The 14,475-nt window shown below is 35.9% G+C and overlaps 1 protein-coding gene across 2 annotated transcripts in view; it reads right to left on the bottom strand.

The window, feature by feature from the left end:
* Positions 1–14,475, bottom strand: part of LOC109043981 (phospholipid-transporting ATPase VD) — a 26,105-nt gene extending 11,630 nt beyond the window's left edge. For both annotated transcript variants that reach the window (XM_019061402.2, XM_072306274.1), the window contains exons 1-11: positions 14,356–14,475; positions 11,957–12,778; positions 10,337–10,541; positions 8,794–8,986; positions 6,548–6,801; positions 5,222–5,479; positions 3,911–4,135; positions 2,515–3,094; positions 1,654–1,809; positions 1,040–1,195; positions 84–305 (exon numbers count right to left, since the gene is read on the bottom strand). In XM_019061402.2, coding sequence (XP_018916947.1) covers positions 84–305; positions 1,040–1,195; positions 1,654–1,809; positions 2,515–3,094; positions 3,911–4,135; positions 5,222–5,479; positions 6,548–6,801; positions 8,794–8,986; positions 10,337–10,541; positions 11,957–12,768 — 3,061 coding nt within the window. In that variant the 5' untranslated portion in view covers positions 12,769–12,778; positions 14,356–14,475. The remainder of the gene's footprint in view (positions 1–83; positions 306–1,039; positions 1,196–1,653; positions 1,810–2,514; positions 3,095–3,910; positions 4,136–5,221; positions 5,480–6,547; positions 6,802–8,793; positions 8,987–10,336; positions 10,542–11,956; positions 12,779–14,355) is intronic.

Below are 14,475 nucleotides of genomic sequence, written 5' to 3'. Positions count from 1 at the left end.
GAGGTCTCAGAGAAACGAAGATATTAAACAAGTTTTGCAGGCATTTTAGTGTGGGGTGGTTTGAGGAAATAGACAATACCTACCGATCAACGATAAATGGTTCTCCATTTCACTATACAATTCTCTCATTCTTCGTTCTCTTCCTTCAAATATTAACTCAGCAGTTTCATATTTTGCCAACCAATCAGCATACTTTTTAGGAGAAATCACTCTTTTTGCCATAACTAGTACCCTGAGACCTTGCCTTGCATACATATTCAAATGCTGCTGAGTCCTGAAGATGATTTGCTGCGATCTCAAATTGTCTGGAACATACAAAAAAAATTCAAGCCTCATCGGGAAAAGTGTGTAATAAATTACAGGTGAGAATATTATTAAGTTTAAAATTTTTTTCTCATTTAATCAAAATATATGTACCTAGACAAATGGACTTAATTTTGTGATTAGAAACTGCAATTTTCAGCTCGTCAGTAAAATCACTTATGTGCTTAAGGAACTAATGGTACGTACATTGTTTCTAAACTGAGCCAGTTCCTCATTGCAAAATGTAGTCCAAATACAGATAGTAATGATGTCCATTCTGATGTCCTAAGAAAGAGCGCTTTATGAACCTTTAGGCGTTGCCAAATTTCCTTTGACAAAATAGGAATTTATTGAGACAGTTTCTAACATTTTCCCTCTAACTTTTCAGCAAATTTTGTTCGCACTTCAATCTAAAATATTGACAAAGGAGGGGTTTTGATAAGGGACGTCTTTAGACCCACACTGAAATCCCTCAACTCCGCAATTTTTTGCTCATTGACGGACGAATCTTATTACTTGTTGCTGTTCTCAAATATAAAATCATTAAAAAACGATTCTGTAACGAACGCAACTGACCCATTGCTGTGGTGCCTGGACATGGACTGTCATTCACACCTCGAGATCGAAGTTCAGAACATTGGAAAGAAATTTCTTAACAAGACATCAATAGGGAATGAAGATGAATAATAAAAGAGTTAAAATATACTTAGGTGCACCTTAGACTCTTGTAACATACCTGTAGGAGCTAGACGAGGCAACAACGTGGAATCAGCACCTTTACAATACAGGATAATCTGCCGGGTTACAGGATGGCGAATTATAATTGACATGCATTTTCTATTTGAATCAAAAGGCAAAATGTTTAAAATTTCATACTCAGCAAATCCATCTCCTGTTGAATAGAAAATTGGTACAAAATAATTAATTTTAGTTACATAATTGATTAAATCATAACTTCACATGACAATCCAAAGACTGTACATCATTATGGCCTTTTTATCATCTTGAGGACATGCTTTGTACAGTCACAAGAATAAAATTTTTAAAAGTTTCGTGTTTTTTTTTGTTTTGTTTTTTGGATTGTTTACTAATTTTATTCTTATAATTATCCTTGACCTGTACCATAGCTAATTCGGCGCATATCTTCTAACTTCGCAAAATAAAATAAAATTTAATAAAATTAAAAAATCAAGCACTTTTCGAGACCTGGTTTGTTTGGGTTTTTTTTAATTTCAAGTTTAAACATCTTTCTTCAGACATGTCTTCAGGTGTGTTGTGCGATTAAAAGTAAAAATATTACCACTTGACCCAGCTAGAGTTACTATCGGCTTCAAAGAATGTGGTTTTTACCTGGCAAGGAAACGGTCGCTGTTGTAGGCGTTCTTTTCACAAGCCTACAATTGTACATGTAGGCGGTTTCTACAAGAGCTAACTCATCCGGACTCTCTGCCTCGTAGATTGGTTTTGACTCGCTCGGAGAGGGAGACTCAGTTCGATTGTTTTTACCTAAACATAAATACATCAAATAAATGAGTACAATAAAGAGATAAAATAGATTACTTAAATTGCCAGCCACCTATTTGTGTGTTGAACGAAGAATGACTCAATCGGCAAAAAAGGATAATAAAATAACAACTTAACCTAGGGAAAGGTTGCAATAAAATAGAAAAGGTAAAAAAGGCCCGGGATGTATTGGAATAATGAAAAACTCATTTTTGATCAGGGAAAAGGGAAAACCTTTAGTGCTTTTATTGCAGCCTTTCCTCAGATCAACCTGTTATTTTCTTTGTATGTACCAATAAAATTTAAGAATTTTGAAATGATAATAGAATCCATACTCCAGAGCACAAGTATACATGATTAATGGTATCCTCTATTGTAAATTTTTTTCCCACCTATAAATTTGTTGTTGGGAGATTATAATTCCACCTAACTTAGACTCCACAAACAGAACAATGGACAGAGCGAGACGATCATATGACTCCATTCTTTCTTTGATTTTTCTGGTTTGTTCTAAGAATATACAATTTCAACAACCAGGCTGGAGACATTGTTCAGCTAATAATGGTGTATTGTTATATATATTATTATTTTATAAGTAATATTATAGTTAGGTGGTATGTATGGTTGAAAGAGCATGAGATGCAAAACTTCCACTATCCTGCAGAGAGAAAAATAATCAAATTATTACGACTAAAGAAACAAACTTACCATTTCTATGTGTGCTGAGGAATTTTTTGTTTAAATTGGTTAAAATTGCTGTGGGAACGTTAAGAAGTTTTGGCCTTATCGGTTTAAAAATATTGGCATAGAAATGATCAGAATCGCTGCCAGGATTTCTTTCAGGTACTGATATGAACTCGTTAGAGCTTTTGATTCTTATATAGTTATCATCCATGTTCTCAGACATAGATTTAAGGCACTTAAGAGAAGGTACTTGTTTATTACTACTATTATCCAGGGAGGACACTTTGTGCTCGCTCTTCAATGATTTCGTTTCGGAGCTCTGCATAGAGCAATCCATTTCTTCTTCCTCTAGAACGGAGGATTGCAAAAGCTCAGAACTAGTTCGATTTTTGTCCATGTCAGTGCTGAAATTTTGGTAATAGGACTGTAAAGGTACAGGAGAAGGGGTCACTGATCTAGATTCGGCCAATCTGTGATATCTGTTGGCAGTGTCTGAATCTTGAGACGTATCTGATTCACTTATCACAGGTGGAATTCGGCTGCTTTCGATCGGTTTTACACTTTTCACAAAATGACTTGTTTCTACAGCACCACTAGCATCCATCTGAAAAAGCATGAGAAATTAGAAGCATTATCGTTTAATTTCTTAAGGAATTTTGGTCTGACAGAGCATGTGATCTACCATCTAGAGTGTTAAAAAAGTTGTAGTAAATTGTACATCAATATCTTTCAAGAATTCTACAAATATTCATGAAAATGACTGTTAATAGAACGGGAATTTTTCATTTTCGCCGTTTTAATTAATTCAGGGTGGAAAATGATCTGGGGTATCAATTTCTTTTTTTTTAAAACAAAAAAAAAAAAACTGCTCGACTCTTCTTGGAAAAGTTGACCTTACGCTGCTGCATTCAAACAAGACTAGAAAGTATTGTTTTGATGAATCTTGAAATTTTAACACTAAAAGGCGATCTATTCCACAAGAGACATTTTGTGACCTTCAGAAAAATTCCCTGACTTTCAAGGTTTTTTGAAATTCTCTGGCTTTCCCAGAATTCTCTGATGGTTGCCTTTTAATTGGTGAAACATGATTTTAATAGCTTAAAACTCATCCAAGAGGAAGAAAAAATATCTAAGTAAGAGATTACGTTCTCTTTAACCCTAATGTGGTTGCGCCCTTCAAACTTCGACGTTATGCATTTGTCCATGTGGTCCTCCGCGACCCAAATGTTTTTATTCATAATCTGGTTTTGTTTCGATGTTCTCTTTGAAGGTCCATAAATATGTCTAAAAAATATCCTTCTTTAATGCGTTGACTTAAAAAATAAAAATAGAGAACAAATCTTGAAATTTTGCAGAAATCAATTTTTCTTGAATAAAAAAAACCAAATATTATTTTATAGTTTTATGTATTTTTACTTACGATGTCATGATGGGGGTGTTTGCATACGACTACAGTGTTGCAAAGAGCCAGCACCAATAGAAATTCTCGTACACACTGAGAATGAGAGTAAATGGACGGCACCTGAGTCCCTTCTTTCCCATCGTTCATACTACCAAACTGAAGCGATTGATCCTGATTTAAATCCTCCACCATTTTTTGATTTACTTGAAGAGGTATTGAGCCACTAGTTCGCGATAAAGCTGACTGTTGGCAAAGGAAGATAAAATACCATGTTGGGTATGTACTATGTTAAAATGTGTTTTAAGCAGTTTTGGCTAGTTTTATTTAGAAAAAAAAAGAAAAAAAAGAGACAGAATGATTTGTGTGTTGTTGTTTTTCTTTGTTATGATGCTGTTTTATAGAAGAGCATGAGCCTCCGGGTGCTTGAAAACTTATTCTGACCGCATTCCTTACCATATTCACTTTTCTGTCTCCGCTAAAATTTGTAGGTTGCTTTTTAGAGTTCTGCTCAGCTAAGCTACTTTCCTTTCCTCTCCGTTGGGCCCTTCTTTATCGACAGGTCCAGAAAATGTCCGATTTCACAAGCCTAGGATCACAGCAGACATGAAGCCTTTGCCTTTGCTCCACACTTTGTAGATGTGGAAGAAAATCGCACATTTTATGATAAAATTGGATATTTTCCTAAAAAGTCGGACATCTGGCCATGAGTCAAACAGGAAATACTACTATGAAGCAAAAACGTCAGATCGCAGCAGCAGAAACTTTTTTCACTCCTGTTTACGTTGCAGAGATAACCTGAGGCCATATAGAATTTAAGTCTTAGTGAGCCAAATTCTATTTCTTGAATAGAGTAAGAAAAGTAGGGTTATAATTTGATTCTGTTTTTAAAATTGTGGACAATGTTTATAGGGGTGCAGAAAATGCCCAATCTGACGATCCTACGATTGTAAGACAAATTTTTTATTGTGAGGCAATTATCAAAAGTGATGACTTTATTTTAAAATGTATTTTCTTCTGCTAATGCTTAATGCTTCAAAAAAGGGGGATAAATAGCACATCTCACATAAAAATCTAGCATTTGGGTTTTAAATCGCACATTTGACTATATGGCAAATCGAAAAAGTGCCGTGAGGCAAAAACGCCAGCTTGCAATGAACAGTCAGCATTTTGGATATTTCGAGACCCTTGATGTTGCCATGCTCATTGTCGTTATTAAAAAATACAGGTTTACTTCATTCCAAATGGATCAATTGTCTTTAATAATAGACTGCGGATTTTCAAAATAATTCTTGACCAATTATAATTTGCTTCACACTGAAAAATACTCACTTTAATGGTTGAAGTATGATTGTAATCAACACCCGCAATTGTGCACCTTCTAAACAGCATTTTATTTTCGGTAAGAGTTCCAGTTTTGTCCGAGAATATATACTGCACTTGTCCCAGTTCCTCTGTAATATTTAGGGCTCTGCACTCGACACGTCTCTTCACAAGGGGATCGTAAAGTTTCTCATTTCTATGAATATGATACACTTGAAGTAATTTCGTCATCTCGATTGTGACGTACAGTGACAGAGGGATCATCACCTAAAATGATATCGGCTACTATAAGAAAGGCATGATTACAGGGAAAGCTTTTGAAAATCACTGTTATCTTAAAGAACACAGAAAAGCTATAAACTTAAGCACTCATTTTTTGTTTTCTCTTCAAAATTTTTCGCAAAAAATCATTCTTGAGACACAGGGTTCAGAAATTAGTTAAAAGCAAAAATGAAAAAAATGCCATTTGTATGTTTGTATAGTGTTGTAGCTTGGGAATAGTTTTTTTTTTTTTTTAAACTTTTCCTAGCGTCAATTGCCAAATATAATTTTGAGGTAGCAACATTTGTCAGCTGCCAAAATATAGACAACTACCTCTGCACAATTGGAAAACAGTTTGATTTAGCACTAAATACAGTGCTACGCAGCGAGAGAATCTCAATGAAACTTGTTAAATGTAAAGGCTTATTTTCTGCCTCAACTTTGCTTAGAATGGAGATGTTGCATGTGTGAGGAATTTGCGATTCGACTGTTGATTCTTCTGTAAAAGTTTGTGAGAAACACGATGGTGCCACTGGTTTTCTCTGAAATCAACTCCCAAGCTTAAAAAAAGCTCTCAAGTTGAGGCCAAAATGGAGGGGATATCCCACCCTACCCTGAGAGTCCACGTCTACATCAGGACAAACTCTACATGCAAAGATAGGGAGCAAATACATTGACAGGGCTGCCACTTTATTTGGGAACCCCAAAACTGAAAACACGGCATCACTGCTAATGTTTTTGCTCCCTATCTTTGCATGGAGAGTTTGTCTTGATGTAGACGTGGACTCTCAGGGTAGGGTGGGATATCCACTCCATTTTGGCCTCAACTTGAGAGCTTTTTTTGAGCTTGGGAGTTGATTTCAGAAAAAACCAGTGGCACTATCGTGTTTCTCGTGAACTTTTACATAAGAATCAACAATCAAATCGCAAATTCCTCACACATGCAACATCTCCATTCTGCTAAGTTTTATCTGTGACAATACATGAGACAACTTTCTTCAAAGTAAGTGATATTTCATTTTGTAAAAGCAGTAAAAACATGAAACATTATGAAAGATGCAGATAGATACTTACTTGCAAAATAATTATAAACGTCAAAAAAGTAAGATAGCTCTCAAGATTTGGAGAGTCTGAATATGGCAAAAAAGGAACTATCTCTAGAGGAACCTCAAATGAGGAGAGCCAGAAGTTACAGCCAAGAGCACCAATTAAACATAACAAAATTAAAATAACGACACACCACATAATGTCAGTGTTCATTTTACGTTCTAGACTTGATCGCTTATACCGTGGACCATTGTTATTTAGCATTGCCTTGGTTTCATGGCCTGCAAAAGAAAAGAAACACTAACATAAGATGACATTTATTGGAGAAAAAATATTAAATTAATTACTTTTTCATATTCTAAAAATATTCTAAAATTAAATATCACAAAGGAGGGGTTGCGGTTTGGGCCGAAATCGGCCCCTCCACGGAATTGAGAAATTTTTGGATATATGGCAGTTGACGGTACATATTTGACAGGAATAATTGAGTTTTGCCGATACTCACGTTTTTTGGCTGCAAAACAGGGGCCTAAACATGGCTCCAGAGCCAACAATAGCTGAAATTTCGCGGTTCTACCTCAGATTTCAACTTGGGCCCAAAGGCGACGGGTGATGAGCTTCGAATATGGTGTCAAGGATACCTAGACACGTAACATACTTGAATATGATCAACCGTCGCCTTCGGGCCCAACTTCAAAATCGAATTTTTCCAACTTTCAACCCGAAATATCTGAATATCAATGTTATCATACGGCATATACATTTTAAGTAAGGTACTTGAAAATGGTCAACCTTTGTCTATAGACATATGTGAAAATCCGCCTAGTATTGCGGTTTTTTAATCTTCTATTTCGGTTTTTATCCGCGTCTAAATAGGACAGGTCATAAACTTTGTTTATTGTTTGTTCGGGACTTGATAAATTAATGTTTTTTTTTTGAGATCGTGGCCACGTGTTTCTTTTTCGCCTAAATTGAAAGAATTATTTCATTCCTCCTCCAGTGTTGTAACGATACATTTTTGACGTATGATTATAATTCGTAGAAACATGGTCATGAATTTTTTATTATAAAATGTGGAAAATCACTTACCCTTCAAGCAGGATCACGAGCAGCTATTTCGGGCTGAAAAGTTGGAAAAGTTCGATTTTGAAGTGGGGCGCAAAGGCGACGGTTCATCATATTCCAGTATGTTACGTGTCTAGGGGTCCTTGACACCATATTCGAAGCTCATCACCCGTCGCCTTTGGGCCCAGGTCGAAATCTGAGGTAGAACCGCGAAAAACGCGAAATTTTAGCTATTTTCGGCTCTGGAGGCATGTTTAGGCCCCTGTTTCGCGGCCAAAAAACGTGAGTATCAGCAAAACTTGATTATTTCTGTCAAATATGCACTGTCAACTGCCATAAATCAAACAATTTCTCAATTCCGTGGAGGGGCCGATTTCGGCCCAAATCGCAACCCCTCCTTTAAATAAATGATATATAAGTACTGAATATACAGGGTTGCCACAGAATTTAGAAAATGAATTTCCCAGACACATTTTGGTACAATTCCCTAACAGTTGAAGATATGCTAGATGATTAAAAAGACTTACTTCTAAATAGTTTTCAGGCAAAATTTGTTATGCAAAAGGACAAGCCTATTATAGAAAGCAAGTACGATGATTCCAAAATTTTGCCCCGACTTTTTAAAATTCTCTGACAATTCCTGATTTTCCCTGATTGTGGCATTCCTGATAAATTCCTTGAAATATTTTGATTTGGAGTCCTGTTTTAAGCAAACAGGCTATTATTTACTCCTGAGTTGCTGAGGCAGTTTAGGGTTAAGGATCTTAGCTATCCACTACGGAATAAAAGGCGGTTTCTTTCATTCGGGGCCTCCTTTCATTCTAGGCATTCTATAATCAAGATCTGTTTACTCATCTGGTTGCATGTTGGCTCAGTACTGGAATGACCTTCCGCTGGAGCTGCAAGACTGTTCAGATTTAATTCGTTTTAGGTTTTAAGAAATTAGGTGGGCTGTACGCTTGTAAAATATTTACTTTGCTACTTAATTTTGTTGCTAAGTACATTTCTATTTGTTGTCTCAATATATTGTACCATCGTAAAATTGAATTTACCTTCCTTGTTTCCATATGTAAGCCTGTCTGTTGTATACTAAATAAATACTTAGATAGATATTCTGTTCTATTAAGTTTCAATTCATGAACAAAGTAGTTGACATTCCGTTCAATTAAGAAAAGAATCCTAAAATCATGAGAATTTTTGAGTCTTACCAGCATAAACAACAATACCCTCCACAAAATCTGTGTTTTTCAAAACACATTCTCTTAACAGAAGATTGTCAGTCCCAATGGCTATTCTTTCTCCTGACGGATGCACAATTGTTCCATGGAATCTATAAATTTTTGTGGTTGGAGGGTCGACTTCAATCACACTACGAAATAAACTTGGCACAAATTTTTTGTCCTAAAACAAGAAAAAACAGAAAAACAAAGAAAATTAGCAAAACGCATAGGAATGATTTAAGTGAAACTTACTAAATATAAATCAACAGTTTCTTTTCCTTTTTTCGAATAGAAAAAGGGGTGCATTATACAAAAAAGACTTTACTTTTCATTTTTGCAAGCGGCTCTTTCTCTTTCTCTTCCTAGGATTTAATCATGTTCAATGACCTAGGATTTGGAGACTGCAAAGTGGACAGAACGACACAACAATGCAATGCTTGACGAAGTGTGGGTAAGGACAAATGATTGTGTGCAAGTGTTTTCGATCGAAAGAACAAAGCCTATTTCTTATCTTACAATAAGAGCAATACAACAGAACAAAATAGTTTCCAGAAAAAAATACTATTCGACTAAAAGAACGAAAATTACTTTCAACTGAAACTACAAAATTTATCATATTAATATTAATTGATAGATATCTTTACATGTCTATTCTTGAGTACAGTAGCAAAGGACTGTTCATATGATTCTTATTGTTGAAATAAATTAATACCAAAAAAGTAAAAATAATTACTTACTTAAATGATATGGTTGTTAAATTTTGATTAGAGGCATGGCAATTCATTACATAAAAAGTTAGGTACATCATACAAATTAAATCGTCACATAACAAGGCTCTGGATCAGCTCCAACTCCTTGAGAGTTACATATTTTACAAATGGCCCCCCCCCCCTCTACTTCCCCTCCTTCCTTCCTCTTCTTCTTCTTGGCGCCCTTCCCTTCTACTTCAAGTGACCTTTTACTAGGACATATTTGTTCTAAAAGGAACATAGTTCACAGATCTCACAATTTTCACCCCAATAAAGCTGAAAACACGCAATTTTTTCATTGATGCAAGCATAACATTCAAAAATGTCTGACTTGAGATAGGTGAAAGGCTAAAATTTTCCTTCAATTTTGCGTGATACCACATACCGACTCTAGAATTCGAATAGTTGCTCGCTTGATTTTCACATATGAAAAAAAGAGATGTTACACAAGTTTTGTTTCAATATGGCTTGAAGTAGGTTTGTGATATTTCCACCGGGTTTGTTATATTCTGAGAAATTACACACTCTCTATCTCGGTTTTGCAGGAAATGCGCAATTTTCCCAGCAATTTTGTAAAACATGAGAAATAATGCAAATTTCATCACAGACCATGCTTGAATTTTCCAGCAGTTGATTAAGATAATGGTACACTGGGTTTCTGCGCAACATAGTTCTTTTTAGCAGAAATACGTTCGCTCCGTAGCAAAATATTTGTAAAATAAACATTAATCAAGAATGCTGAAATACCTTTGATAATTTAGACCTTCATCAGAAGTACTTACTTTGTCAGTCATCCCCCGCGGGACTTTTCTCTGCTTCAAATTTGATTCTCCATCTATATTGCAAGTATCAATATAGCATAGTCCTTGAGGATCACTGGATTTTAATAAAACAACATCAGCAGGAATGACTTCATTGTTAGATAAGTGAATAAAATCTCCTGTTTTCACTTCTTTCCAAAGAACTTTCTTATAGCGGTCTTCTTTGCTAAGAAAAGGAAGAAAAAGGAAGGAAACTTAGAAAACAGATTATTTGGAAATAAATGTTACACCAGTGAGGTAGAGAGCAGACAACACTGACCCATACACATGAACCGAAAATGAGCAAAGACCCATTCATTTTTTATTTTACATCTGTACATATTACTTTCTTGACTAAAACCAAGACATTTCCAAAGATAATAAGATTCAAGTTCTGTCATTTTGAATGTCAAATGAGTTCTAAAACTTTATGGGCAGACATGCGGTCTTCAAGTACATTTCTCATCATACAGTCTGTACATATCTATTTTGAAAAGACTGCAGTTTCTACTTTTTCATTTTGTGGAACTTCAGTAAGAAAATCTTTGAGGGTATTAAAATAAACACCAGGTTAGCAAGTTCAAAATTGAGACCATGCCTGATCTCAGCAACTTGGCTACCTTGCGGACAGCTCATGAACATTTTTTGCTGTTATTTCAAGTTTAATAGTTCACAGATTTTTGAGAATCATCAAATCACCCTTTGCACAAATTGGCGAAATTATAAAACAATTACTACTTAAACTGAGATTTAAATGAGCAATAACTCATCGTTTGCAAGAAAAAATGGAAAGGGAGGGAAGAGCCTAAAAGAAGAGTGATGCAAGAAAAGTGTTACAAATCTGAAACGAATGCTGACTGCTGACAAAAGAAAAACTTCAGAGATAAGGAGCTAATGAGAACGTCCTAGATATTTTCTCAATGAATAATGATGTAGGTATTCAAGTGAGGAGGCCTGTTTGCATGAGATAATGTTTTTTTTTCTTTTCTTGAAAAATAAAACCATTTTTACCAAGCTACCAGATTATTGACGTCACTGTAGGGTGGAAAAATATTACTGCTCCGTGAAGTGAAATAAAGTTTATATACCTTATCAAAACTCCTCTTTTTTCTTAAGACATGACTGTCAGGATTCTCACTTTAGTCCTTTGAGGATACATCAAGGTTAAAACATACTGACTACACTAAACTATTACGTGAATGGAAAAAATCACTGATGTTATGTTCCATCATGATACCTACTTTTTTACAGCAGGTAAATTTTACAGAGAAAATTGAGTCCCACCGGGGGAGGGAGATTCTATGCCAATTTTTTCCCCTATAACTCATTAGGAAATGCTTTGAACCTATTTACTCTTATTGTTTGGTTTTTTACTTATTTGTTATGTCGAGAGAAAATTGAAAATTCCAACAACTGAAAAAATCTTCTCTCTTCACAGCTTTGCTGGAAAAAACTGAATTTACAAAAGAATACCAGATTCCATAAATAGGTTGATTAGGTATATTTTTCAAGGCTCTTCTTTTTTTGAAGTTTTGCCTGTCCCTCAGTCGAAGCAGTTACCATAATATTTACAGTAAAGAAAAATGTCAGAATTTTACTCACCTATAGTAGATGCGGCAGGTAGAATTATTGATGCGCTTATCACTGGCATGTCTTCTTCTATCTTCGAATAAATCTTTCACTGCAGTTACTCCAAGTACAAACATGACAGGGATCATTGCTATTTCTTTTCCAAAGGCATTAATCGAGGGGAACCAGTTCAGAAGGACAATAAAAATAAAGTAAAGATTAGCTACCCGGTGAAATTGCTCCAATAAATTTTTCGGGAGGAATGATAAAAAAGTATACTTTGTTGTGCGAACTTTGTTATCGGCAAAAGCGCCATTAGGATGAAGCTCCTTAGGAGTGTCGGGTGGGACCAAATGATTGGCAACAATGGTCCTATGCCCTGAGTCAGGATCATTTTGGAGTGAACTAGGGAAAAATGAGGACATGAATTGCTTCCATGCAGGAGTCTGAGGATGATGACGGAGCGTATAGATAGATTCAGATCGGGAGGCTTGCCGAGAATGCCCTTCCCGCAGCAAATTTCCGCTGCCCAGTAGATCATAGCTACGGTGACCAGCAGGTAGAATAAAGTCTGTCTTGGAGCCTACACGGGATCCCACAGATTTACCGATGTTGTCCACAATCTGCCCTTGAGAAAACGCTCTTTGATGCCCCTTAGTCTGCTTGAGAGCAGATTTACCAACAGGTCCAAAGGAGGAAGTTGCAAAAGTTGTGCCGCCATGGCTTGCACTACGACAATGTGTTAATTTTGAGATGGGAGGTGGAAACATATACACAGAACATTCTTGCTCTGTTGTTCGAGGGCATTCAAGAACTTCTCCAGTCAGGTAGGTTCTGCTTGTCATTGCAATTCACCTGGAGAAAGACAGAGATCAAATATTAAAATGTTGATCATTCATGCAACAAAGAGGGTACATCCTCGGTAGGTACCTAAGTTCTTGCCACACTAATAGAAAACAGACATGGCAGAATTACTAGATAATTTTTCAAAGACAAGGAAAAAATTTATTCGCAAGGAGGATTTTTTGCAGAAAAGTGGGCCCTGTCATGTGGGCTGAATTTTAATATGTTGCAGGGTTCATCCACTTGATGAATTATCTCAAGGGTACTTACAGAGCTAAAAACTAAAGTGAAACCTGTTAAGAAGCCCTAGCAAAAAATAAACGTAATCTTCAGGATCACCACTTGTCTGAGATTAAATAAGATCGCTCATACTAACCACAGCAACTCTTACAACAGTTTAATTGGCAATAATTAGAATAACCTGCCCCCACTTTACATTATAGAAGGTTTAAAATTCACAGTAAAAAGGGAGGACATATCACCTACTGATGTGATCTTGAGACAAAATTTTAAGACTCAACAGGATTTAATCCTTAACATACTTACGTATTACCATTGAAGCATTCGAGGCTAGCATTAAATTCTAAGCCGTTAAATTTTTCAATGGCCTGCCATTGAGCATAATCAAAGGACACCTTCAGATTTTCAAACATTCCAACTTTCATCAAACTTGCCAAAAAGCTATGAGGAATGCGTACCTACCTATTGCAATGAATTGAGGGGACATTTTGTCGAGCTCTAAAGTTAGATTGATATACATTCTATTCTCAGTTTAAATCTGATTAGTGCAAATTTCACTAACTAAGAACAGCTTTTAAGATATTACATGGTTTGATGTTGTAGGATAAAACTCGGCCAGCTCAAGAAAAGTTAGGTTGTTCTAGTAGAGCATTCTGTGACGATATTGACAGCTCATCGATAGACTCGTCTGAATTCTGAACTTTCCGGGACCAAGTAATTCTTGAGAACCTGAGTTGAGTTGCCTGTTTAATAGTTTTCCCTTCAGTTGCAGAGAAGAGTACTGCCGTATAAATAATTGGATAGCAACAATTTTGAGTGTGAGCTGGGAACCACTACATAAAACATCACATACATCTAACAAGGAAATTAACACATTCAATGGAATGTCAGTGATAGAACTTGAGCTTGAAATGAAGATATTTGTCAGATACAAGGGGATCCCCATTAAAACTGTGCAAACTTTGGTTCAGATTTTGATGTTGAGAGGAAAAAGTAATGCAAAAATTAACTTGAAGTGATCGAGTTGATAAGTACGTATAAGAACCGGACAACTGAGCTTCGGAGAGTTTTCAAGTGTGAATACATGAGGTGGAAGGTTAGGTATATAACTAATTGCTGAAGAACGGAGATTTAATCTTAAAATTGCAAGAAATATTGGAATGACTCAGAAATTGGGTGCCCTAAAAACTATGGTCAGCAGAGGAGTCAAGGTACCTATCACACTCAAAAGCCCTATATTAAGAGAAATTTAGACCATTATCTATGGATTAATTGTTTGGATGGTTGGAGCAGGTTGAACAGACGAAATCGTAGAGGAATATATTTTGAAAATTGAATATTTTACTCACCATATTCAGCCACAAAAGGCTCGGGACATGCCTATTATAACCACAAAACTAATCACGTCACTTCTCTATACAGAGTACGTATAGTACAACAAGAGTACTGCTGTGTACCTGTACTGAGTA

Source organism: Bemisia tabaci, chromosome 1 (genome assembly GCF_918797505.1).
Source record: "Bemisia tabaci chromosome 1, PGI_BMITA_v3".
Taxonomy (NCBI): Eukaryota; Metazoa; Arthropoda; class Insecta; order Hemiptera; family Aleyrodidae; genus Bemisia; species Bemisia tabaci.
This window is presented reverse-complemented; position numbering and strand designations above follow the sequence as displayed.